General features: G+C 41.8%; 1 protein-coding gene across 8 annotated transcripts in view; it reads left to right on the top strand.

Annotated features, from left to right (window-relative positions):
- Positions 1-339: 339 nt before the first annotated feature.
- The window catches only part of sh3bgr (SH3 domain binding glutamate-rich protein), a 32,559-nt gene continuing 6,000 nt past the window's right edge, over positions 340-26,898 (top strand). For 2 of the 8 annotated variants that reach the window (XM_084335171.1, XM_084335175.1), the window contains exons 1-17: positions 340-473; positions 1,369-1,554; positions 2,687-2,767; positions 3,943-4,125; positions 7,146-7,394; positions 8,481-8,507; positions 9,274-9,294; positions 10,288-10,314; positions 10,547-10,573; positions 11,155-11,184; positions 11,822-11,842; positions 15,175-15,201; positions 16,076-16,102; positions 16,607-16,633; positions 16,904-16,930; positions 17,581-17,607; positions 19,376-19,396. In XM_084335171.1, the coding sequence (XP_084191297.1) occupies positions 429-473; positions 1,369-1,554; positions 2,687-2,767; positions 3,943-4,125; positions 7,146-7,394; positions 8,481-8,507; positions 9,274-9,294; positions 10,288-10,314; positions 10,547-10,573; positions 11,155-11,184; positions 11,822-11,842; positions 15,175-15,201; positions 16,076-16,102; positions 16,607-16,633; positions 16,904-16,930; positions 17,581-17,607; positions 19,376-19,396 (1,053 nt within the window). In that variant the 5' untranslated portion in view covers positions 340-428. Of the gene's footprint in view, positions 474-1,368; positions 1,555-2,686; positions 2,768-3,942; positions 4,126-7,145; positions 7,395-8,477; positions 8,508-9,273; positions 9,295-10,287; positions 10,315-10,546; positions 10,574-11,154; positions 11,185-11,821; positions 11,843-15,174; positions 15,202-16,075; positions 16,103-16,606; positions 16,634-16,903; positions 16,931-17,577; positions 17,608-19,375; positions 19,397-21,870; positions 21,898-24,997; positions 25,022-25,504; positions 25,532-26,898 lie in introns of all 8 variants that reach the window. The other 6 variants (XM_084335172.1, XM_084335176.1, XM_084335170.1 and 3 more) reach the window with 5 other exon arrangements.

Here is a 26,898-nt window from a genome sequence, read left to right on the forward strand (position 1 = left end):
TATTTTCCTCCATCATCTGTCAGTTATTCAGACATGTACCCTATAATTATAAGAGTATCGCTGTTTCCTTGGGTTGTGACTGTGAGTGTGAATGTGCTGCTAGCCTTTAGCCCACACTGCTGGTGGCCAATGGCTATTTCTGTCCATATATGCACTTTGCAAGTAACTGCAAAGTAACTTCACGGTCCCCTTGCCGACAGACAGCTGAAGTTGCCAATCACCCGGGGGCTGCTGCACCCCTTATAGCCAACCCACCAATCCCACAATGATGGAGTCTGGAGACTAAAATAGCCTTGGTGTGTGGTGTGGTGTGTGTGTGTGTTTGATCACAGTGTTATGTCCTGGTTGGGTGCGCTCTAATATTAGGGGAGGCCGACTGTTGCTTTAAGAACCTGCTTGTTACATTCTACAGAATATATTGTAACAAAATGGTTATCAAAGTATTCCTCGCTACTTCATCAGGATCGACTGCGGTAAGGATTCTCCATGCGCTTGATTTCTCTTGCAAAACGAACTTTATTAGTGCTTAACCCTCAACAAGAGATCAGACTTAACCTACATGTGTGTAGATATATGTAAAACGTGTACAACTAGTTTAGTTAACTCTTGGTTATAAGTGGTTTAGCCTACTGTATTGGTCTAAGTGGCATATCGTTTATGATCCCGTTATTTACGTCTGAGTGGTGTTCTCCAAGCTTTCCTAATTTATCTCGCTGCCCGTCGCTGGGATCGCATTCCAAACCTGCAACAGCAACCTCTTGAAAAGGAACCACCATTTACTTACAGAGGCTTCTAGAACATCTTTATGTAGTTCTAGTCTAGAGACTTGGCTGACTAGACTGAAACAACTCCACTTTGGCTGAACAAAGTGGTATACTTATGAGGTACTCCTCTAGGCCTACTGTTTGATCCAGCAGAATATTAAGTGATCAGTATTGGTCTACGGTCTACCCCATATTCAATCCCTAACTATTCAAATATTTCCAATTTTCATCTTTCAGTAAATACTTTCCCTTATATAGTGATGCAATCTGTGTTGATATTGTACTAATCTTCTTAACACCCATAGCTTTTATCAGCTGTTCTCAACCAGGGGTCCTTGAGGAAGTTCCAGTGGGGCCCCAGAAAGCTATAGGGCCAACAGCCCAATTGGATATTATATCAGAGTGGCTATTCTGATCATAGGTTTCACTCTACTGTTACCTCACCTACCTCACCTACCTCATCCTGGACTAGTTATATCCAACAAAATTGAATAGAATGGGGACCCAAAGCCTAATGTATATCAATTTAGGAGTCCTCGTCATGAAAAATAACCACCAGCCTATATATCATAGCCTATTATCTCTGCATGGGGTCATCTTGTAGATCAAGAAGAAGCAGCAGGATGTCGTGGGGTTCCTGGAGGCCATCAAAGTGGACTACACTCAGCTGGATATCGCCTGCAACATCGACAACCGCATGTGGATGAGAGAGAACGTTCCTGAGGAGAAGAAGCCCACCAACGGCATCCCGCTCCCTCCTCAGATCTTCAATGAAGAGTGCTACTGTGGGGTGAGCACATTAGACCATGTACATAGTTGTCTCCAGCATTGAGCAGTAGGAGATTATTACAATTGTTTCATGTGTAGGTTTGTATTGGTTTTTGGGAATTGTGATGGAATTGGAATGGAGAGTGTTGCAAGGTGTAAATCATAGAACTTGAATGGATAGATTGGGGATTTCTTGGCTGTCACAGTACACAGTCACGGTCTCTTTTTGGTGCACAACAGGATATCCTAGAAGTTTGATTATTGTCATAGAAATGAGAATTGTTTCATGCATGGACATGGTGCGTGAGACTCAGAAAGTTGGCAAAACACAACTGAGCCGAATATAATTATTGAAATGATCATCATAATCTAATCAAACTTTATATAGCGCCTTTCGTGCAAGATTGCACGATAATGATGTCTGTGCCATGGTTAAACCATGGTAAAACATCAACTCATTGACTATATTCACACGTGGTCACTTGAGCATGACATAAGAGCAAAATGGCTGCCGTGTGAATATGGTCAATGCCCCAAACCAATACTGATTGCCAAGACAACTTGTCATTTTATGGTGTGCCAATGTAAATTTGAATGGGAACTGCCTTTCAATCAGTTCTATTTCTATGGCCGAAATGCTGTTTCAAAGGAATTTCCAGCCTGCTAAGAAAACATTCTAGGGGAATACTGTGGGAAATGGGGGCAACTGTACTTTGAATACAAGATTGACATTTTTGGGTTATGTTAAAGCTGCAATAATTATTTTCTGACCACTAGAGGGCAGCAAGTGGCAAGTAAACAAAACAAATTTCTACCAAAAACTAAAGCCTCATCACGTATAAACTGGCTTGCTAGTGCAATCTTTTTGTAACTAATAGATTTGCTGGGAAAATGTCCTGGTTGTTAACTTAAACAAGGTAGGTAAATTCTTCACTTACAAACACAATACTGTTCTGACAGCACACTATTGATGTAATTTAGAGATTTGCATATATTTATGAAATAGGCTTTGTGATGTGGAGTAACAACAGACAGACAAACAGACAGGTTTTGAACATGTGAAAAATACTGTAAGAAAATACTTATTGCAGCTTTAAAGAGGGCAAGGAGACAGACAGAAACAATGAAAATTGTTCTCATTTGTTTTCATACAGGACTACGAGACATTCTTTGATGCCAAAGAGGATAACGCGGTGTATGCCTTCCTGGGCTTGCCCCCTCCCCCTGGGTCCAAGGTTGGAACTCAGTCTTATCATGTTTTTTTTTATTATGTGTTTTTCTACAATTTACTGTTTACAATGTATTTGTCATAAATATTGATATTGTAATTCACGTTACTACACTTGATAATCCTTCCTACCTGAGGTGATTTATAAAATGCAAATTACTTTAAAAAGATGTTTCACGGTGATGAAGAAGTACTGTTTTTAATGTTAAATCCTTTGCAATCTGCTTGGATAGCGACAACAATGTTGTTTATTCGGCTCGATTGCCCCGCTAATGTACTGTCCTCCAGGTTGTTGACGCTCAATTGAATTTGAGTAGATTCAGACGTGGCTCACTGCACCCCATACATCATTTTCCTGCAGAGGGAGCTGCATTTGGCACAAGACTAACTGTGTGTAATGGATATGATGTGGCAGGCTGTAGGTCGCTTTGCTAGCCGAGGGTAGTCTTTGAATTCCTAGAGGCAAGAATATACTTCTAATTCCAGTAGGGAAGCATAAACCCAAACTCTGATAGGCAAGCATAATCAAGACATATTGCAACATCAGATTAGATTAGGTTAGATTCAAATTCATACAGCACAAGTACAGTGCAATGACTATATATAGATATAGTATCTACAGATATGTAAAAGGATTTTATGCAGGTATGTACAGACAGATGTGAATAGATAGATATACGGTAATAATAATAATATATAAGACAGCATTATTGTACATGTTATCACAAGTTATATGGGTTATCTGCAGGTTTATAATTAGGTATATAGGAGGATTATATGCAGGTATATATAATCCTCCCATCTCAAATGGGTTTTCAGACTCTTTGGCTAAATTCATAGCTACTATTTATGTAATGGGTGACATTGTTAACCCTTTCACTACCACACTACCAAAGGGTTAACCCTTTCACTGTGACAATACAGAAGGTTAACCATTTCACTACCACACTACATACTGTTAACCCTTTCACTACCACTACAGACGGTTAACCCTTTCACTACCACACTACAGACGGATAACTGTCTGTAGTGTGATAGTGAAAGGTTAACCTTCTGTAGTGTGACGTAAAAGGGTTAATGTGAACAGAACAGCACACACAAAAAAAAAGTCCTATGTAGTTTCTCCGGCTCAAATAATCTGTAATGGATTTGTGTTAAACCTGACCATTTCCTTGGCCATAGGAAGCAATTCAGGCCGAAAAATCAGTTATCGTGGAGAACGGGACGAATGCAGAGGAAACGATTGCAGAGGGAACGATTGCAGAGGAAACAAATGGGACAGAAACGATTGCAGAGGGAACGAATGCAGAGGAAACGAATGCGACAGAAACGAATGCAGAGGGAAACCTTGATGATGGCTCACTAGTAATACCTTCCTTCTTACCCAGCTTTCTTCCATTCCCGTCTCTGTTTGTCATTCCCTCTTTTCCCCTCCCTTCCAGTAGATTTAACCCATTATTCCCCTGTCAACTCTAATCAGCTTCATTCCCCATAGGCAGGTCTGTCTGAGTCATCGGCCATATTTTCTAATCTTTTGTGTTGCATGGGTGAGTGATCATCTGACAATAATATACATTTTTCCAATGACATTTCATTATTTTCATTCAGACTGACACACGGCTGTGAAGCATGAGATCAAAGTACATAATTTTGATTTGCATTGGAATAACTTTTCCTTGATGGACTGCAACTGTTATTTCTGTATATGAAGTGTCTTTCTACTTATAACGTTTAATTTTAATCACTTGAATCATTTTCTTCAGCGAGGACTTTGCTGTTGCTCCACATTGTTGCCACTCTGCACGTATTAAGACACATTCTACAATAATCACCTTTTATAAACAGGATTTTACACAAACTCCAAATGCTATGCTCAAGCTATACACTGTTGACACAAAAGCGAAATGGTGAGGTAATCAATCGTTTTAAAGTGTATCAGAGAAGCACAGCTCAGCTAATCTTGAAGCTTTGGGGTTTGACCTAGCTGCATCTGCCATCAAAGAGAAGGGAATTTCATCTGTTGTTTCTCAGAAGGGCAGCTGGGGACACAGTTGAAAAGATTTAGCTCATCTGAACTTGTGATCTTAGCCACAGGGCTTTAAAGGAACTCTGCTTTGGGCAGAGTGCAAATTGAGTTCACTTTATTTGAGCGGAATCCAGTTCAGACCCCCTTTGGCTTTTACTGTTCCCAGGTCTGCTGGGACTGTATGTTCAGTGATGGCAGAGTGACAGTAGCCCCTTTCACACAGAAATCCTGCAGTAATGCCGCAAAGGAGAACCTTTATTCTGCCGGTGTTGGTTGTTCACACTGAACCAAGTAAAGGCGGTACAATGCCGCCACCATGTGTGCATTTAAACAGAATACCGTGTTCCCAAGTCATAGGCGGATAGAAGCAGCATGTCTTGAGTTGTGGTTCTGAAAAAGGTCTCATTATGATGAGCTAAGATGAGCTTAAGACGAGTAGGAGAGACATTGCTGGTCATGGAGCAGCCGAGATACAAGTTGTTTTGGCAAAATCGTCTCATGCATTCTAATGAATGAAAGACAAAAAACGATGAAATATAACATTATGTGTGGCTGTATCCCGATGTAGATGATGCAGTGTTACTGTTTTTTATCGAGACTGGTGTACGAGTCCAGGGCAGCTAGTTGATGTACCGTGAGCTTTTTACGGTTTAAGGTAAAAGTTGCGTCTTCTCATGTTTCATATTCCTTTTAATTAGACATATAACATGTAGCTTATTATTATGATGATTATTTTTATTATGTGGTCAGCCGTTGCTCTATCCCACCTTTCATGCAACAACTGATAGCTAGACAAAGCAATATTCCTGCAGGTTGGTGGTGCAAGGATAGTGGCATAGGACAGCACTCCACTTGTGAAAATAGTTGTGGTTACGATTTTACCTACAAGTTAAACCCCCACAGAATGAACCACATCATGAAAACATCACACCCCTGTCCCACTATGCCAGTCAGTCCCGTTCACACAGACGCTGTGGTGAACCCACACTAGCAATTTACTATACCTGCTGACAGCTTACTGTCATGTCAATTTTGACCCCCCATTCCGTGTTCATACCGCTCACAGAATGGCATGGCAGAATAAGATTCCCGCCTTGAATGGGCGGGGTGAAAGGGGCTACTTTAGCAAATACCGCTGAGTGGACTAATTAGGCTGCCACCGATTCTCACCTAGCCTACTGTATGGGGGGGGGGGGGGGGGGGGGGGGGGGTAATAATAATAAACCTTCTTTGTATAGCACCTTTCATACAAGAATTGCAGCCCAAAGTGTTTCACAGCAGCAATGTAGACATAAAATAGACAGGCATAAAATGAGCAGAGAATTGACTAAATAAAAGCAATGCATAAAGGGGCAGACATGAAATGAGTATAAAATAGACAACATATGTTATCACAATTGACCTGTGCTACACTTCCTATCAATCGATTATATAAATCGATAATAATACGCTATGAATTAACAAGTTGTTAATGCTGTATCCATTGGCTGTATGCTCTATGTTTCTTCAACACCACATACGCTCGGACCCCAGTCACAAATGAGAGGCGCCTCAATTGATTGACAACACGCTACGAATCAAAGAGAAGCATATGCTTTCTTTAGTGAGCGAAACATTGTAAATCATTCCACACTTTTTTTTTTTATCTACTTTTTCTCCCATTTCTATTTTTCTCCCATCCCAATTTCGTATCGTCCAATTCTACCCTCCCCTGTCTCGAACGCTGTTAGGCCATGCCTCCCACAAGCCGGCTGCAATGTCGACGAAGCCTTACATCACGTGTCCCCTCCGGTACTCGAGGAAGCAGCCGTCGCATCTTTTCACCTGCACAGCGCGATCTCTCAGCGTCGGGGGTCTGCGTGGGAGGGACACGCCGCCCATGTCGCTTCCTGATTCTGCTGCGCAGGCGCACCAACCGACCTGTAGGAGTCGCTGTCCACAACGTCCGATCCCCACCCATCAGCTTCCCACCCCCTAATACTGCCAATTGTATTAGTATGAACGAGCCAAGCTGATAGCAATGCGGAGAGCTGGGCTCGAACCCAGCGTCTCCTGCATTGGTGGCGAGCGCCTTGCCCACTACACCACCTAGCCGCCCATCATTCCACACTTTGATTTCCATCTGCATGTATCAATTCAACCTTTTCAGTTGAAATGTCTCACCCTCTTTCCTCCCAGGCTTTCCAAACACCTAACCCTGCGGTTGGTCTTTGAACGCATGTCTCTCCAGAATTCCAGCCAGTCTCCCTCTCACAGTGTTGGAAGTGTGACAACCGTGCCGTTAATCACTTTAACAGACATGTTTTCTCTCCTTCTCCCATGATGGCAAGTTGTTGTTTTTCCTCCCCCCAAAAACAAGGTTCCCATGGGGGAGCGCAACGGACTCGTGCATGACGAGGAGCTGGAGGAGGGAGAAGAGGAGGAGGAGGAGGAGATGGAACTAGAAGAGGACCCGCTGAGCGGAGAGGAGGAAGCCGTGGAGGGGGAGGTGGGGGAGGAGGAAGAGCAGGAGGAGGAAGAGCAGGAGGAGGAAGAGGAAGAGCAGCAGGAGGAGGGAGAGGAAGAGCCTGCGGAGGAAGATGAGGCTGACGAAGACACAGAGGATACTGTAATTACCTCCTTTTCAGAGTCCTTTGCTGTTTGGCTGTGTGTCCTCCTGTGCTGTCACCTCTCCTACGTTCCCTTAATGTTATCTTTTTCCATTAGTCTCTCCTCTGTCCTCATAATGTTGTCTTTTTTCCTTTAGCCTCTCCTACGTCCTTATAATGTTGTCTTTTTCCTTTAGCCACTCCTACGTTCCCTAAATGTTGTCTCTTCTTTAGTCTCTCCTCTGTCCCTATAATGTTGTCTTTTTCCTTTAGTCTTTCCTTTGTCTCCATAATGTTGTCTTTTTTCCTTTAGCCTCTCCTACGTCCTTATAATGTTGTCTTTTTTCCTTTAGCCTCTCCTATGTCCTCATAATGTTGTCTTTTTCCTTTAGCCTCTCCTTTGTCTCCATAATGTTGTCTCTTCTTTAGTCTCTTTTTTGTCTCTTCTTTAGTCTCTCCCTTGTCTCCATAATGTTGTCTTTTTCCTTTAGTCTCTCCTTTGTCTCCATAATGTTGTCTTTTTCCTTTAGTCTCTCCTTTGTCTCCATAATGTTGTCTCTTCTTTTGTCTCTCCTCTGTCCCCATATTGTTGTCTTTTTTCTTTAGTCTATTCTACGTCCCCATAATGTTGTCTTTTTCCTTTAGTCTCTCCTTTGTCCCCTTGATGTGGTCTCTCCTCTGTCCCCATAATGTTGTCTCTACTTTAGTCTCTCCTCTATCCCTCTCTCTTCTCCTACTACCTCAAGGGTTTGTCTTTCTCTCTGGATCCTGTTATGTGGCTACTAACCCACACCCTGCAACATTCCATCCTTCCTATTTGTCCCGTCAACACTTTGGGACCTTTAGCCACTTAAGTGTTGTGCAACTATTCCACTGTTAGCTGGTCTTGTGTGTATGTTGGTAGGGGTCCCACTGTGTGTGGTTCCATGTGCCTGAGGGGCAGTTGTTGTGGCGTGTGTGTGTGTGTGTGTGTGTGTGTGTGTGTGTGTGTGTGTGTGTGTGTGTGTGTACACATGCTGTACAGTCATGCTCGTATGTACAGTATGTCTAGTTGAGTCCACATTATCTCTCCAAAGTGTCTCAAACATTCCTTTTTCTGACAGCAGGCTCAGGCAGAGGAGGGAGAGGTGCAGGTACTTTAGTCTCTCCTACGTCCCCATAATGTTGTCTTTTTCCTTAGTCTCTCCTTTGTCTCCATAATGTTGTCTTTTTCCTTTAGTCTCTCCTTTGTCCCCATAATGTTGTCTTTTTCCTTTAGTCTCTCCTTTGTCTCCATAATGTTGTCTTTTTCCTTTAGTCTCTCCTTTGTCTCCATAATGTTGTCTTTTTCCTTTAGTCTCTCCTTTGTCTCCATAATGTTGTCTTTTTCCTTTAGTCTCTCCTTTGTCTCCATAATGTTGTCTTTTTCCTTTAGTCTCTCCTACGTCCCCATAATGTTGTCTTTTTCCTTTAGTCTCTCCTCTGTCCCCATATTGTTGGCTTTTTCCTTTAGCCTCTCCTACCCGTTCCTTTTTCAAGAACAATATTTAAAGGGTAATTTCTGTCTTGTTTAATGCAGTGTTCAGATGGTTCTCTGGCCTGGGAGTAGTCTTAGAACCAGGGGGAACTGGAATGCATGGTTTGGTTCTCCAGTAATCGCTACCAAAACATCAGCAACATCTAGCCACCGCTAATGCTAAATTAATGGGAGTCATTGGAGCAATCGTGACATTGTGCACAATTCTTTACTATAATTTCATGAAATTAACTTCAGTCAACAACATGTCCTGGTTGCTCCTTTGACAACCCCTTCATAGTCTGAAAACCACAGAAACAAAAACAGGATTGATCATCTAGTCGAGTATATATTTCATAGGATTGTATTAATTGAGGGGGTGGTTTCTTTCTTGTTTTGAACAGGAGGAAGGAGAAGATGACAAGGTAACAAGAGTCACTGTGTGAACACAGACGTCATGCCGAATATGAGGGAAGCTGTTATTAATAACAACAACAACACCAGCAGCTCTGGCCAGTGGTCTCTGCATTATGCTTTGACCTAGAAATAGTCTTGAAAAATACACCTTATTTACCTGTACTGTTTACTTTTAGACAAACTAAAAAGGAAATAAATTGTGTAAAACGTCACTTGTTAGGTCTACTTCTAGCCATAGTCACTGGTTAATTATTTGTGTTCTATGGTGAAACACAACCAATTATATCTGTTAGCCAATACTGTAAAATGTTGTTTAAGTTAATACTTGCTTATTAATATGCCATAATATGCTACAGCTGAGCTCGCTAAGGTTCGCTAATAAACCACCAGCTTTATTAATCAAATAATCCTGGCTTTTATTCTCCTTTCACAGTTGTATGGATAATGGTGAAAGGTTACTCTACAGAGACCACTATTTTCTATGTGCTGGTTGATATGTACACTTGTACAGGGAATAAGTCAGGCTGAGCACCAAAGGTCAAAAATCACATTGTTTGAACAATTTCTGCCTCTTAGTTTATTTGAAAGCTATCTCACAAAGGAGTATTATAGCAAAATGTAAGTGTTCTCCCTAAAACAACCAGTGACTATACCAATAACTGACTAAACCAATGAAGGCCCACTATCGGCAACGTTCAAGGTTTTGCTTAAAAGGAGCATCATTCTTAAAGAGAGTTTCTTACCGTTCCAGCAGCCCTTTTCAAACTCCACAAGAGAAACATTATACATGGGTTGCAGTGTTTGCTAATATCAATAGCTGACAGGAAATAAACTTGGACCCAAGTTGTGCACAGGGCATCTACCTGCTGAATTAGTTATATATATATATAAAAAAATATATACACAGTATATATTACCCTCTTTCCACTGTCGACTGTAAGCCTGGTGAAAGCCAGGAAGCGGTTGATTTCCAAACTAATCATTACTGTTCACTGTTTTAGGAAGAAGATGATCAGCCGGTTTCTGAGGTATAATGTTGTATTTTTCCTTTAACCTCTCCTACGTCCCCATAATGTTGTCTTTTTCCTTTAGTCTCTCCTCTGTTGTCATAATGTTGTCTTTTTTCCTTTTAGCCTCCTAACGTCCCCATAATGTTGTCTTTTTCCTTTAGTCTCTCCTCTTTCCACTGTAGACTGTAAGTCTGGTGAAAGCCAGGAAGCGATTGATTTCCAAACTAATTATTACTGTTCACTGTTTTAGGAAGAAGATGATCAGCCGGTTTCTGAGGTATAATGTTGTCTTTTTCCTTTAGCCACTCCTACGTCCCCATAATGTTGTCTTTTTATTTTAACCTGTCCTACATCCCCATAATGTTGTCTTTTTCCTTTAGCCCATCCTACGTCCCCATAATGTTGTCTTTTTCCTTTAGTCTCTCCTCTGTCCCCTTGATGTGGTCTCTCCTCTGTCCCCATAATGTTGTCTCTACTTTAGTCTCTCCTCTATCCCTCTCTCTTCTCCTACTACCTCAAGGGTTTGTCTTTCTCTCTGGATCCTGTTATGTGGCTACTAACCCACACCCTGCAACATTCCATCCTTCCTATTTGTCCCGTCAACACTTTGGGACCTTTAGCCACTTAAGTGTTGTGCAACTATTCCACTGTTAGCTGGTCTTGTGTGTATGTTGGTAGGGGTCCCACTGTGTGTGGTTCCATGTGCCTGAGGGGCAGTTGTTGTGGCGTGTGTGTGTGCGCTGTACAGTCATGCACAGTATGTGTGAGGAGAAGTTCTGTGTTGCCCGTATGTACAGTATGTCTGGTTGAGTCCACATTATCTCTCCAAAGTGTCTCATATATTCCCTTTTCTGACAGCAGGCTCAGGCAGAGGATGGAGACGTGCAGGTACTTTAGTCTCTCCTCTGTCCCCATAATGTTGTCTTTTTCCTTTAGTCTCTCCTTTGTCTCCATAATGTTGTCTTTTTCCTTTAGTCTCTCCTTTGTCTCCATAATGTTGTCTTTTTCCTTTAGTCTATCCTTTGTCTCCATAATGTTGTCTCTTCTTTAGTCTCTCCTCTGTCCCCATATTGTTGTCTTTTTCCTTTAGTCTATCTTTTGTCTCCATAATGTTGTCTTCTTCCTTTAGCCTCTCCTTCCCATTCCTTTTTCAAGAACGATATTTAAAGGGTCATTTCTGTCTTGTTTCATGCAGTGTTCAGATGGTTCTCTGGCCTGGGAGTAGTCTTAGAACCAGGGGAAACTGGAATGCATGGTTTGGTTCAGTAATCACTACCAAAACATCAGCAACATCTAGCCACCGCTAATGCTAAATGAATGGGAGTCATTGACTCATTGGGGCAATCATGACATTGTGCACAATTCTTTTGCTATAATTTCATGAAATGAACTTCAGTCAAGAACATGTCCTGTTTGCACCTTTGACAACCCCTTCATAGTCTGAACAGGATTGACCATCTAGTCGAGTATATATTTCATAGGATTGTATTAATTGAGGGGGTGGTTTCTTTCTTGTTTTGAACAGGAGGAAGGAGAAGATGACAAGGTAACAAGAGTCACTGTGTGAACACACGCGTCATGCCAAATATGAGGGCAGCTGTTATTAATAACCACAAACAACAACAACAACACCACCAGCTCTGGCCAGTGGTCCCTGCATTATGCTTTGACCTAGAAATAGTCTTGAAGAATACACTTAACTTATTTACCTGTACTGTTTAGACAAACTAAAAAGGGAAGAAATAGTGTAAAACGTCACTTGTGACTGTGAGTCATTTGCTAGGTCTACTTCTAGCCATAGTCACTGGTTAATTATTCGTGTTCTATGGTGAAACACAACCAATTATATCTGTTAGCCAATACTGTAAAATGTTGTTTAAGTTAATACTTGCTTATTAATATGCCATATATGCTACAGCTGAGCTCACTAAGGTTTGCTAATAAACCACCAGCTTTATTAATCAAATAATCCTAGCTTTTATTCTCCTTTCACAGTTGTATGGAGAATCATGAAAGGTCACTCTGTAGTACAGAGACCACTATTCTCTATGTGCTGGTTGATATGTACAGTTATTATTATAATTATAATTATTATATGTACACTACAGTGAATAAGTCAGACTGAGCACCAAAGGTCAAATATCACAATTTCTGCCTCTTAGTTTATTTTAAAGCTATCTCGCAAAGGAGTATTATAGCTAAATGTAAGTGTTCTCCCTAAAACAACCAGGCAGTGACTATACCAAATAACTGACTAAACCAATGAAGGCCCACTATGGGAAACGTTCAAGGTTTTGCTTAACTCTTTCACGGCCAATCACGACTATAGTCGGCTTATCTCGCCATGCGTTGAGCGCCAAAACCAGAGTATAGTCGGGTTTTCGATCGTTTTCATCGTTTTTTCTTTTATTCGATTTTTTTAAATTCTATACAGTCTCACGGACCTCTGTGTATCATTGGGACTCATTCCGAGACCCCGAGATTGCAATGACGGCCGAATCCTGCTAGGTGGCAGTATCGCCTAGCCTTTGAAACCTTATTTGACACTGTGTTACATTTTATATGGTCCGGGCGGAGAAATGATACCCGGGCAAGTGAAAGCTTCATTCGAGCCACTTGGAACGCGTCCATCACACTTCATAGTTTGTCCCATTTCATGTCAGGGACCCGATGGACATCAATACTGGAAATCGCGATCAGACAATTGGAATATTTTTTTTGCAATACCTCCTAGCAAAGGTAAGGACTATATGACATCAATCCTACTTTGATCCTACAATGATTTCACATCCATCGCAACGATCATATGTTACGTACTCCAAAACGTATGCCGTTGCTGACGATCAGAGCATCACAAAACGACAACCCCCCTTTGATGCCTTCATGATGAAACATAATACCTATTATATACCTTTGATTTGGAAATAGTATCATGTCCAGGCGAGCAACGCAAACGACTTTTGCAAAATGCACATAGCGCCCCATAACTCAGCTTCCAGGAATTAGCCTGGATCACTCTGAAACTATACAATATTCACCATGGGATAACACGCGAACGTATACATGAACAAATGCACTCTTTTTTACATGTTGGACGAGAGATAGTGACTGTCAAATGAGCCATAGTATTGTCTCCATAGCTATAATATAGAATATAGATATAGCTCTGCAAACATTGTGACACGCATCGTGGACGCTACGTGTATTCTACTATAAGCGTTGGCGTTTCTTGCCTGGACACGCTACTATTTCCAAATCAAATGTATATAATAGGTATTATGTTTCATCATGAATGCATGAAAGGGGGGACGGGGGTCGTTATTTTATGCTTTGATGGCCAGTAACGGCATTCGTGTTGAACACTACAGACGCTGATCAGCTGGATCGATATGAAAATATTGTTGGATCAAGCTGAAATTGATATTAGATAGTCCTTACCTTTGATTGGGGGTATTCCAAAAAGAATATTCCAATTGTCTGATTGCGATTTCCAGTATTGGTGTCCATCTGGTCCCGGACATAATTTGGCACAATTTATGGATTGAGTGTGCCAGATGCGTTTCGAAGTGGTCGGATGAAGCGATTTACTCAGCTCCGTCTAAATTTAGCACCCGGAGGGATTTAAATGTAACACACGGTCTGGAACAGGATTTACTGCACTCTCGATACTGCCACCTAGCCGGATCTGGCCGGTACTGCACCCTCAGGTTCCCAGTATGCCTTTTAACGGCAACATACAGTTCTGTATGAGGGGTGGAAGTAACAAAAATTTATAAATGAATGTGTAACCGATTAAAATTCAATCAAATCAAATAGTCACTTGATGAATTAGCAAATGATTTAATTAATTCAGAACCAAACTGAATAAAACATCATCAATAAAATGAAATAACAATCAAACACATGATTTAAATAAACTAGACTAGACTAGTTTTTATCTAATCACCTGGAAATTCAATTCAGTGCATCGCAATTCCATTCGCCACCATTTTCGCCACCACTTTCATCAAATCGAGGACACTTTCGTTGTTGAACGGTTTGTTACCGGTTTGTGCTCCATGTGTCAATCAAATTACCCCGCCCACTATGAGGGGTGGAAGTAACAAAAATTGATGAAAGTGGTGACGAAAGTGGTGGCGAATGGAATTGCGGTGCACTGAATTGAATTTCCAGGTGATTAGATAAAACCAGTCTAGTTTATTTAAATAATGTGTTTGATTGTTATACATTTTTATTGATGATGTTTTATTCAGTTTGGTTCTGAATTAATTAAATCATTTGCTAATTCATCAAGTGACTATTTGATTTGATTGCATTTTAATCGGTTACACATTAATTTAGTCGGTTACACATTCATTTATAAATTTGTTACTTCCACCCCTCATAGTTCCGTGACATTGAATATAATATTAAAATCGAAAAAAAGAAAAACGGACCAAATAACGAGTTTACTCGTTGTTGGCGTTCAACGCATGGCGCCCAATAACGAGTAAACTCGTTGTTGGCAGGGAATGAGTTAAAGAGAGTTTCTTACTGTTCCAGCAGCCCCTTTCAAACTCCACAAGAGAAACATTATACATGGGTTGCCGTGTTTGCTAATATCAATAGCTGACGGGAAATAAACTTGGACCCAAGTTATTTTTTTAAACATTACAAACAATTGAATTACTCTCTGATGTCTCCTGCCATCACCTGCACCAAGAAATGGGGGCTGACTGCGTTGTGCACAGGGCATCTACCTGCTGAATTAGTCATATATATATATAAAAAAATATATACACAATAATATATTACCCTCTTTCCACTGTCGACTGTAAGCCTGGTGAAAGCCAGGAAGCGGTTGATTTCCAAACTAATCATTACTGTTCACTGTTTTAGGAAGAAGATGATCAGCCGGTTTCTGAGGTATAATGTTGTCTTTTTCCTTTAACCTCTCCTATGTCCCCATAATGTTGTCTCTTTCCTTTAGTCTCTCCTCTGTTGTCATAATGTTGTCTTTTTTCCTTTTAGCCTACTACGTCCCCATAATGTTGTCCTTTTCCTTTAGTCTCTCCTCTTTCCACTGTAGACTGTAATTGATTGATTGATTGAAAACTTTATTAACAGATTGCAGAATGGGTACAATACAGTACAGCTCAATACACACAATTGTTAAGGGGATGCAGACCAGAGAAAGACTTTCGTCTTGTTTACATCAGGGTCCCCCATTTTTTTTTTTTTTTTACTTTCTTTTTTAGCGTTTATCGCTTTCCTGGTCAAGCATGACCGACAGTTGTAGGGTGAAACGGGAGAGAGAGCAGGGGGAGACATTCGGCAAATGACGGCGAGTCCGGGAATCGAACTCGGAGTCAACCAGATCCGTGACGCAGCACGGAGTTCCGCGACGCAGCGCGGTAACATGGTGTGCTACTGGAGCACCCAGGGGTCCCCCATTTTCAATTCATACATTCAGACATACATGACATACAGATATACAGTACTGCTACATCTATACATTTATGACATACCAGATTTGCAAATACAGTACTGTTTGTGATACAAAAATAGGTTGGGTAGGTGGGGGGCTGTACATTGGAGGTGGTTCGGTGGGTTGGGCAGGAGGGGTGGGGGGGGAACACTGTACAAGCAAAACTGTACATTGGAATATTGACAACCATACTTGGTCATTTACTGTACATTGGAGGGGGTTAGGACATTTACATGGGCCAGTTTTGAATTGCCTGGTGAAAGCCAGGAAGCGATTGATTCCCAAACTAATAATTACTGTTCACTGTTTTAGGAAGAAGATGATCAGCCGGTTTCTGAGGTATTTTGATTTGATTTGATTTTAAATCTTTATTTCGAACATCGATCTCAAGAAATTAAATGAAATAAATAAATAAATAAGCAAAACATAACAAAATGTACATGTTCGAAAAGGAGTAGGTATAATGTTGTCTTTCTCCTTTAGCCTCTCCTACGTCCCCATAATGTTGTCTTTTTTCCCTTTAGTCTCTCCTCTGTTGCCATAATGTTGTCTTTTTCCTTTAGCCTCTCCTACGTCCCCATAAAGTTGTCTTTTTCCTTTAACCTCTCCTACGTCCCCATAAAGTTGTCTTTTTTCCTTTAGTCTCTCCTCTGTTGCCATAATGTTGTCTTTTTTCCTTTAGTCTCTCCTCTGTTGCCATAATGTTGTCTTTTTCCTTTAGCCACTCCTACGTCCCCATAATGTTGTCTTTTTCCTTTAGTCTTTCCACTGTAGACTGTAAGTCTGGTGAAAGCCATGGAAGCGATTGATTTCCAAACTAATCATTACTGTTCACTGTTTTAGGAAGAAGATGATCAGCCGGTTTCTGAGGTATAATGTTGTCTTTTTCCTTTAGCCTCTCCTACGTCCCCATAATGTTGTCTTTTTCCTTTAGCCCCTCTTACGTCCCCATAATGTTGTCTTTTTATTTTAACCTCTCCTACGTCCCCATAATGTTGTCTTTTTCCTTTAGTTTTTCCTCTGTTGCCATAATGTTGTCTTTTTCCTTTAGTCTCTCCTCTTTCCACTGTAGACTGTAAGTCTGGTGAAAGCCAGGAAGCAATTGATTTCCAAACTAATCATTACTGTTCACTGTTTTAGGAAGAAGATGATCAGCCGGTTTCTGAGGTATAATGTTGTCTTTTTCCTTTAGCCACTGCTACGTACCCATAATGTTGTCTTTTTATTTTAACCTGTCCTACATCCCCATAATGTTGTCTTTTTCCTTTAGTCTCTCCTCTGTTGCCATAATGTTGTATATTTTCCTTTAGCCCATCCTACATCCCCATAATGTTGTCTTTTTCCTTTAGTCTCTCCTCTGTACCTTTGATGTGGTCTCTCCTCTGTCCACATAATGTTGTCTCTACTTTAGTCTCTCCTCCATCCCTCTCTCTTCTCCTACTACCTCAAGGGTTTGTCTTTCTCTCTGGATCCTTTTATGTGGCTACTAACCCACACCCTGCAACATTCCATCCTTCCTATTTGTCCCATCAGCACTTTGGGACCTTTAGCCACTTAAGTGTTGTGCAACTATTCCACTGTTAGCTGGTCTTGTGTGTATGTTGGTAGGGGTCCCACTGTGTGTGGTTCCATGTGCCTGAGGGTCAGTTGTTGTGGCGTGTGTGTGTGTGTGTGTGTGTGCGTGTGCGCGCTGTACAGTCATGCACAGTATGTGTGAGGAGAAGTTCTGTGTTGCCCGTATGTACAGTATGTCTGGTTGAGTCCACATTATCTCTCCAAAGTGTCTCATACATTCCCTTTTCTCTTTCTGACAGCAGGCTCATGCAGAGGAAGGAGAGGCACAGGTACGTTCCTTTTTCAAGAATGATATTCAAAGGGTAATTCCTGTCTTGTTTCATGCGGTGTTCAGATGGTTCTCTGGCCTGGGAGTAGTCTTAGAATCAGGGGAAACTTGAATGCATGGTTTGGTTCTCCAGTAATCGCTACAAAATTATCATCAGCAACATCTAGCCACCGCTAATGCTAAATTAACTCATTCAGCGCCGGAGGCCTAGAGCATCTTAGTTCCTACTGCGCCACCACTCTAAGAGATAGGGCTGCGTGGCGGTGTTTGCAGGGCTGTATCTATATTCTATATTATAGCTATGGATACAATACTATGGCTCATTTGACATCAACTATCCATCGTTCAATATGTGAAAATGAATACCTTTTTTCATGTATACGTTTGCGTGTTATACCGTGGTGAATATAAGTATAGTTTCAGAGTGATCCTGGTTAATTCCATAAAACGGCGCTATGGAGGAATACGTGAATTTTATTAAAAGCGTTGGCATTGCTCGCCTGGACACGCTACTGGGGGGGGGGGGGGGGGCGTTTTTTGATGCTTTGATCGTCACCAACGGCATACGTTCTGGAGTATGTTACACATGGTCGCAACGATCAATGTGAAATCATGATTGGATCAAAGCAGGATTGATGTCATATAGTCCTTACCCTCACTAGGAGGTACCCCAAAAAGAATATTCCAATTGTCTGATCGCGATTTCCAGTATTGGTGTCCATCGTGTTGCCAACATAATCCACCACAACACATGCATCGGGGGCAATGGACGCGTTCCAATGCCATCGAGTGAACCACTAGACTCGCCTGACCAAGAAAACTGCGCCCGGAGACATTTGAATGTAACACTGTGTGTGGAAAAAAGGTTTAGAAGGGTGGGCGATACTGCCACCTACCTGGATGAGGCCGGTATTGCACTCTAGCGATCTCAGAGTGATTCCATAATGGTAACCCCAAGGTCCGTGTGAGAGAAATGAATAAAAATATTGAATAAAAGAAATAATGATGAAAACCTGACTATACTCGGGTCTGGCGCTGAACGGTTGACGAGTTAACCCGACTTTCCTCGGGTCTGGCGCTGATTGAGTTAATGGGAGTCATTGGAGCAATCATGACATTGTGCATATAATTTCATGAAATTAACTTCAGTCAACAACACTCTGTTTCATGCAAAATGAGGATGATTTTCCCAAAAGATTGAAACATGTTCTGGTTGCCTCTTTGATAACCACATTCATTTAGCATTAGTGGTGACACAATGTGTTGCCATTACCAGATAACCAAACCATGCATTCCAGTTCCATTCTCCTAGGAAAGAGAACATGTCTGATTTTATTTGATTAATGCATACTGCAGTGCATAGGTATACTGTAGCAATGACAATAGCTTCACTATGGCATTTCCATGTTGTAAACAGGGGCCAGAGAGCTGATTCCCTGAGGCTCTGAGTAGCGAACCTGTGTAGTATCGCCCTCTTGCGTTCAAAAGGTGTAACTTCATACTGAATATGCATTTCAATGGACAATGATGGAAAATAATTCAAGTAAAATACTTGTCATTGGCCGATCAGAAAAAGATTCCAGATTCAGGTGTCAGCCTGTGTACAATGTTTCATTCAAATCACCACAGGCCGACAGACACATGCAACCAATTACATGATCTCACCAGGCTTCTGCCTGGTGGAGATAAAAACAGGATGATCCATCTAGTCAAGTAAATTTCATAGGATTGTATTAATTGAGGGTTTTCTTTCCTCTTGTTTTGAACAGGAGGAAGGTGACGATGACAAGGTAACAAGAGTCACTGTGTGAACATATTCATATTCATGCAGAATATGAGGGCAGCTGTTATTAATAACAACAAACAACAACAAACCAACACCAGCTCCAGCCAATAGTTTCTGTATTATGCTTTGGCCTAGAAATAGACTTTAAGAATAGACTTCACTTATTTTCCTCTACTGTTTAGTCAAACTAAGAAGGAAACAAAGTACATAATACTTAACTTGTGAGTGATTAATAAATCATATTTAGGGGAAATCCATTAGCTAGGTCTACTTCTAACCATAGTCACTGGTTTATCATTTGTGTTATATGGTGAAACACAACCAATTATATTTGTTAGCCAATACTGTAAAATGTTGCTTATTAATATGCTACAGTACTGTAGCTGAACTAAGTGTCCCTAACAAACGCTGATCACCATGAAATATCACATTGTTTGAACATTTCCTGTTTCTGCTGAGTTTATTTGAAAGCTATCTCACAAAGGAGTATTATAGCCAAATGTAAGTGTTCTCCCTAAAACAATGCAATCACTAACTATACCAGGGGTCAGCAACCTTTACTATCAAAAGAGCCACTTTTCCCCCCTCCCACAAAATAAAATGCTCAGGGAGCCGCACAACCTATTTACCCTTAAAATGAAGATAACACAGTGTATAACGTTTTATATATCCCCAAGCATACCCCACATTTAGCATAAAACGCCTGACAATTGCATACCCAAAGTAATTTGCGATTTATTATACTTTATACTTATAGCACACAGTTTGTTGCATTAATGGAATTATAAAGCAACAAAAAGAAAATGTTTGACTTTTTATTGCTGTTTTTACCTGTTATAACAAAGGAAAACCTCAAACTCTTATGAAGAGGATAAAAAATATTGGCTGTGTAGACCTGTTTTTTATTTAATTTTTTTTATCTTTTTCCCCCTCCTTTTTCCTCCGATTTTCTCCCATCCCAATGTTAGTCGTTATGCCAATTCCCAATCCCCTTCCTGGTCGCTGCGCACTTACCCCCCACAGTCGGTCTGGGAGAGTGGAGGCTATCACGTGCTTCCTCCGACACACATCTAGCCAATCAACCGCTTCTTTTCACCTGGCAGCGCGGACTCTCACTGAGAGGGTGTAACGTGTGGAAGGATCACACTACCCCCCTTAGATCCTATCCGCGCTGAGCAGGCACCCCGACCGAACTGTAGGAGTCGCTGTTTACAACGACCCGGACCCACCCCTCCAGCTTTCCCACCCTCTAATACTGCCAATTGTATTAGTGTGAACGGCCAGCCAAGCTGGTGACAACGCCGAACAGGCGAATCCAGCGTCTCCGGCGTTGGTGACGAACGCAATCTCCGCTACGCCACCTGACCGCCTAGTGTGTAGACCTATTTTTAAATAAAACACAGAAGAGGAGACAAAACACTGGTGTCTGTAGACCGACTTTGAAATAAAACCCTGAACTATTCAGGTATATTTGATTCCTTCCCTTATTTGTGGAACATTTATAAAATAAAAAGTAGTCCACTTTGAAAAAAGACTACCACGTGTAGACCTACTTTGAAATAAAACACAGAAAAGGAGAAAAAACACTGGCATCTGTAGACCTACTTTGAAATAAAACCCTGAACTATGCAGCTCTATTTGAGTCCTTCCCTTATTTGTGGAAAATCTATAAAATAAAAAGTAAAATTTTCATTGTTCGCAAATTTCGCACCACATATCAGGCATACAGGTAAGCCTGCATCGTTAGTCGTGAAAGCAAATTAATCTGTCCACACGCTGAATTAAACCCTTTATTTTCCTCAGACTTTCCTTTTTTTGGATTTATCCATGGTTAGCTTACTGGGGGGTCGGAAACTCAAGATTAGCCACTTGCAGACAGCAGGAAGAGGCGGCCGCGCGGGGTGTGACGTACTGTATATTTTAGTTGATGAATTATTTTTGTTGACTAAATATTTTAGTTGATGAAATATTTTTTCATTTCAGTGTCACAGTATGACACCGATCTCCAAAATAAGAGAACAAAAAAGAAATATATTTTTTTATTTTGGGCCAGGGAGCCGCAGCTGATTGGCTAAAGAGCCGCATGCGGCTCCGGAGCCGCAGGTTGCCGACCCCTGAACTATACCAATAACTGACTAAACCAATGAAGGCCCACAATGGGCAACGTTTAAGGTTTTGCTTAAGGAGCATCATTCTTAAAGAGTTTTTTACCGTTCCAGCAGCCCTTTTCAAACAGAAACATTATAAATGAGTTGCAGTATTTATTAATATCAATAGCTGACAGGAAATAAACTTGGGCCCAAGCTGTTACCTAGCAATATAATTCCACTGCTAAGGTCTATATAGCCATTTGTAATTAAATATGGCATAGTTATTGTACCTTAATAACATATATATGTATATATAATAATATAAAAAGCCAGGAAGAGCTAGGAAGAAATGTATCCCCAAGCTAATCATCGCTATTCACTGTTTTAGGGAGAAGATGATCAGCCGGTTTCTGAGGTATAGAATCATAGTGTTCCCCTCACTGTGTGTAGCTGAGGTGTTCCGCGACTCATTAACTTATTCCATTTAGTTTTAGTTTAATCCTCATCCATCTCCGTTCCGAGGAGCATTTGGGGCGTGGAGTTTTGTTTTGTTTGCATCCCCTTTTGACTGTGGTCTTTTCTGAAAAGATTAACCACCATCATTCTCCTCCTCGCTCATATCTGCCGTGTGCTTTGCGTTGCTGGAGAAGCCGCCTCTGCTTTCCTTTTTGGCCCCAATGACTTCAGGTGCACCTCCTTGCACCTCCTTGCACCCCTTTCCATCCTCTGCAGGTCTGTTGTGGAGGGAATGCATCTCACGTTAACCCTTTCACTACCACACTACAGAGGGTTAACCCTTTCACTGCCACACTACAGAGGGTTAACACTTTCACTACCACACTACAGAGGGTTAACCCTTTCACTACCACACTAGAGGGTTAACCCTTTCACTACCACACTACAGAAGGTTAACACGCTCACTACCACACTACAGAGGGTTGACCCTTTCACTACCACACTACATAGGGTTAACCCTTTCACTACCACACTACAGAAGGTTAACCCTTTCACTACCACACTACATAAGGTTAACCTTTCACTACCACACTACAGATGGTTAACCGTCTATAGTGAGTTAGTGAAAGGGTTAACCTTCTGTAGTGCTGTAGTGAAAGGGTTAATGAAGTCAACCAAACCCGTTAATTTAATTTGTTGCATGTGTTATACATTGTTTTGGATTCAGCCTTTTTATTTCTAAGCAGAGGAGAAATCTAGGACGGTAATAGTTTTGGCTGGGAATCGATCAAACTCACTAAGTCCCTTATTTTTAAATTTTTTTTTTAAACTTAATTTTTTTTAGCGTTTATCGCTTTTCTGGTCAAGCATGACCGACAGTTGTAGGGTGAAACGGGAGAGAGAGCAGGGGGAGACATTCGGCAAATGACGGCGAGTCCGGGAATCGAACTCGGAGTCAACCAGATCCGTGACGCAGCACGGAGTCCCGCGACGCAGCGCGGTAACATGGTGTGCTACTGGAGCACCCCAAGTCCCTTATTTTCAATATGCTTGTGTCATATGTTATATAGAAACATTTGTTGAGGGGGATTTGGGAGCTGTTTTCTCACCCTAGACCATTTTATGTAAACATTATAGTACATTATATTGTACTGCATTGTAGGCCATAATGTAGGCAGGCCTATTCAAAAATATAATCACAAGCAGCTGTGTAAAGGTACACGTATCCGTACCGAACCGAACTGTTTCAGTGTGTATTGTACCGTACCGAACGGCTGTGTAGTGTACCGAACAAATACAAAGGTATGTTAACCACTATCTAATATAATTATTATTATAAAAAAAGGTCGATTATTCGATTATTAATTTCAATATAGAATATTCGTTGACAGCCCTACAAGTACAATTATTTACTGCACACTACATCACCCCTGAGTGGAACATGGAAAGCCAAACTTTCCCCCACTGTACCGAAAACCCGTACCGAACCTTGACTTCAAAACCGAGGTACGTACCGTACCGTGGTTTTTGTGTACCGTTACACCCCTACAAGCAGGGAATGTGAGTTTTATCAAGTCCTTACTGTGAAACACCAATCACACCAATGTTTGTGACATATTCATTTCCAAAACCATCAGGCACATTTTAGCATCTAGTCTTAGCGTTTCAGAAATGGCATGCTATTCCATTTTAAAGGGGTATTTCACTTTTTGTAGAGTTTGTAGAAATTCAGCAGTCTTACCTCTATCTTACAAGACAAGCTGGGGAAATTTTACAATTCTATCAGTGTAAAAAGACAGGATACCACAAATCTTAACAACTGACTTTCACTGATTTCAACGATGGTATGTTTGTGTTTTATTTATTTTGAGGGGCCACCCCTCAATGTGTCCCAGATAATTAAATAAAGGTTGAATGAAATGAATGAATCTCCCGACCATCAACAGCAACTGCCCCAAACTAGCACAGACTTGGTCTGACCTAGTCTGATTCGTTGTGACATCCAAAACGTTGCAATAATCTGCCCAAAGGTCATATAGACTATCCCCAGCTTCACTTGTAGATGCGCTTAGATGGACTGCTGAAAGTTCTACTAAAGTGAAATGTCCCTTTTTTTAAAGCTAGAATTTTGCTCCGAAATGTCTCTTATTGTGGTTATTTAGTGGATTGTCTTGTCTGTGTTGAATAAAGACCACATAGATTCAACCACTAAAAGCACTTATTCCAACAAACTTCCCTTTGAGCTTCCCTGATTGGTTAGAAGGGCGAGCCTCTTTGGGAAGCTTTAGAATGGAATATATCTGCACTTCTGCCTCACTGGTCAATGAAACCTGCTCACAGAAGACTTGAGTCAGTGTGTCCACGTTGAGTTAAATTTTTGGAGCAAAAGTCAAACAAAACATTGCAGCGTTAAGTAAGGGATAATGTATAGCTACGAGGTCATTGTCGCAAAATAATTGACCGACACAGAGTTTAGAACACTGAGGCGCCTCGCCGAGGTGTTTTAAACGTCAGTGAAGGTCAATTATTTTGCAACAATGACCGAGTATAGCTATACATTATCCCGCTTATTACATGGCTAACTTACTAACAATATACCTAATTCATTTTACACCATCGACAAGACGAGATCAAATGCAGACGCAGTTGTTCTGTGGCTCTGTCAGCCCAAATAAAGTGATTATTATTATCGCCGGCAGCCGGCAGGTGTGTCTGATTGCACTGGATGCAGTGTGTGTCAGTGGGCTTGATTGCTCCAGCTGCGAAAAGCAATAATCACCGGTGATTATTGCGCGTTGCCCATGGCAGCGGTCAGTTATCGAAAAATAATTCACCGCTGTCAGGGGCTATTGACCAATCACAATCAAGCATTTCGGCGAATGTTAAAACGCCATGTAATAACTTCATATAATCCATGGGATATCAACCTGCATGAATGCGAGAGAGAGGGTCTCCCACCCATCGTGTTCCCGATCCTCCACACACCTCACAACCGTTGACCCCTTCTTTGACCTTCTGTCCATCTCTTGGTTTGCCCCCCCACCCCCACCCCCCCCCAGGAGGAAGACGAATTGCAGTCGGAGGTAAACTGTGCGTCGACGGCCACCTCTCTCTACGGTTGTTCCTTATAGTCACCATCTGTGTGGGTTTGTTGTAACAAAATTCCGGAAAGGGGTAATTCTTCCACATTGTTTTGAGGGACAGGAGCCTTTTGAACTGCCGTCCCCCCCATCCATCCGTAGACTGCTTCATTCACCCACTCACTCACTCCAAGACGTCCGCCTTTTCTCCTCCCGTCTCTCCGTATCCCCGTTTGTACTTCATGTTACCCTTCATCATTCCTCCATTCCATCCTTCATCACTTCTTTCTCTCCATCAGCATCTCTCTCTCTCTCTTTTAATGTTCTGTTCCTAATTTCTTCCTGTAGCTGTTTCCCGACAGCTTGACCTATCCCAGTAGATTCCATTTGAAACGGATGCCTTTTCTTTCCTGTAGCGCATGCTTCTGGTGTCGCTGTTGCCCCTCTGCCCCCCCCTCTGACCCCCCTATCTGTTATCCCTTCTAGGAGGAAGAAGAGCTACGACAGCTTGAGGTAGATTGATGTGAAATTCGCTCCTCCTCTTTCTTCTCTCTTTTGGACTGCCCCCGGCCTCCTTGTCTCATTGCCTCTCCGCTTTTTTGCCTCCCCAACACCTCCGCCGCTCACACAGTTTATCTGATCTCCTTTAATTTTCTCCCTCACTAGTTCCGTGGCAGGTTGACTAGACCTGCTCTCGTCCAGAGTGTCCCAACAGACTCTGGTCTCTTAAGTATATTTCCCCATGTCAAGAGGGATATCTCTCCCACGTAAAAACCAGATAGATAGATGGATAGATGGATAGACCGATAGATGGAGACTTTATTGATCCCCTTGGGGAAATCCAGGTATCCAGTAGCTCTCATCAGTCAACATTACAGTTGACAAACGTTAAAATAGACATCAAATGGACACACAATATAGGAGTGAAACGAGTAAAGCAATGAGGTGGACAAACAATAAAATCAGTACTTAAGTTAAAAGTTAAAAAAGGTAGCAGAAGTAAAATAGATCAATAGATTACGATAAATGTTAAAAATAGCAGTGTTAAACAGTCTGATGGCTGAGGGGACAAGAGATGAGCTATCCACTGCGGCTGCTCCTCTGTCCTGCCAGGGGGTGGTGGAGAGGGTGGCTGTCATTCTTCATGATGGCCTGCCAGGGCGTGATGGAGAGGGCGGCTGTCATTCTTCATGATGGCCTGCAGCTCAACCACAACCCCCAGTCCAACCTTCTACCAGGCACTGAAGCAGCCTTTTTGTCCAGCCGGACGAGCGGCATCGCAGAAACTCTGGCAGCCACCAGGGCTCAGGGGGCGAGATAGAGAACACAGATACTATCTGTCCCGATTCCCCCCTGAACACTGCACTCTCCCGCTAATGCTCAATGTTGCGTGTTCGAGCGAGCCACCGCCATGTTCCGATATCGAGTCGGTCTAATCGACCGAGGGGAGGTCACCGCTCAGCCCACTAATACTCCCTCGAATTTGAGGCTGGCTTAAAAAAAAGTGAAGGTTTGTGCTTCACTTTCCCAGCAGGCATTGCAATATCAAAACAACCCTACTACAGAAACTGAACAGAATCTCACTAATTGTTATGCCACTTTTCATTGACAGGCCTGCAATTTTCAACCCAACAAACCTCTAAATTACGAATGTGTCCCAAGGCTACCAAATGTCAACCACCACAGCCAAGGCTGTAATCAAAGCCAGAGGTCTCTGACGTGTGCTGTGAAGGGCTGGTAGTTGGCCAGTTTATCCACTGAGTACTTGTTCCATGTACAGGTATAAACTGAGCAGGCTGTATCTCAAGGATAAAGCCATGGCCTTCATTTGCAAAAGTGCTATCAGGAATATCATGGAAAGACGGGCATCACCTCTCTGA

The sequence above is a fragment of the Notolepis coatsorum genome (genome assembly GCF_963971535.1).
Source record: "Notolepis coatsorum genome assembly, chromosome: 1".
NCBI lineage: Eukaryota > Metazoa > Chordata > Actinopteri > Aulopiformes > Paralepididae > Notolepis > Notolepis coatsorum.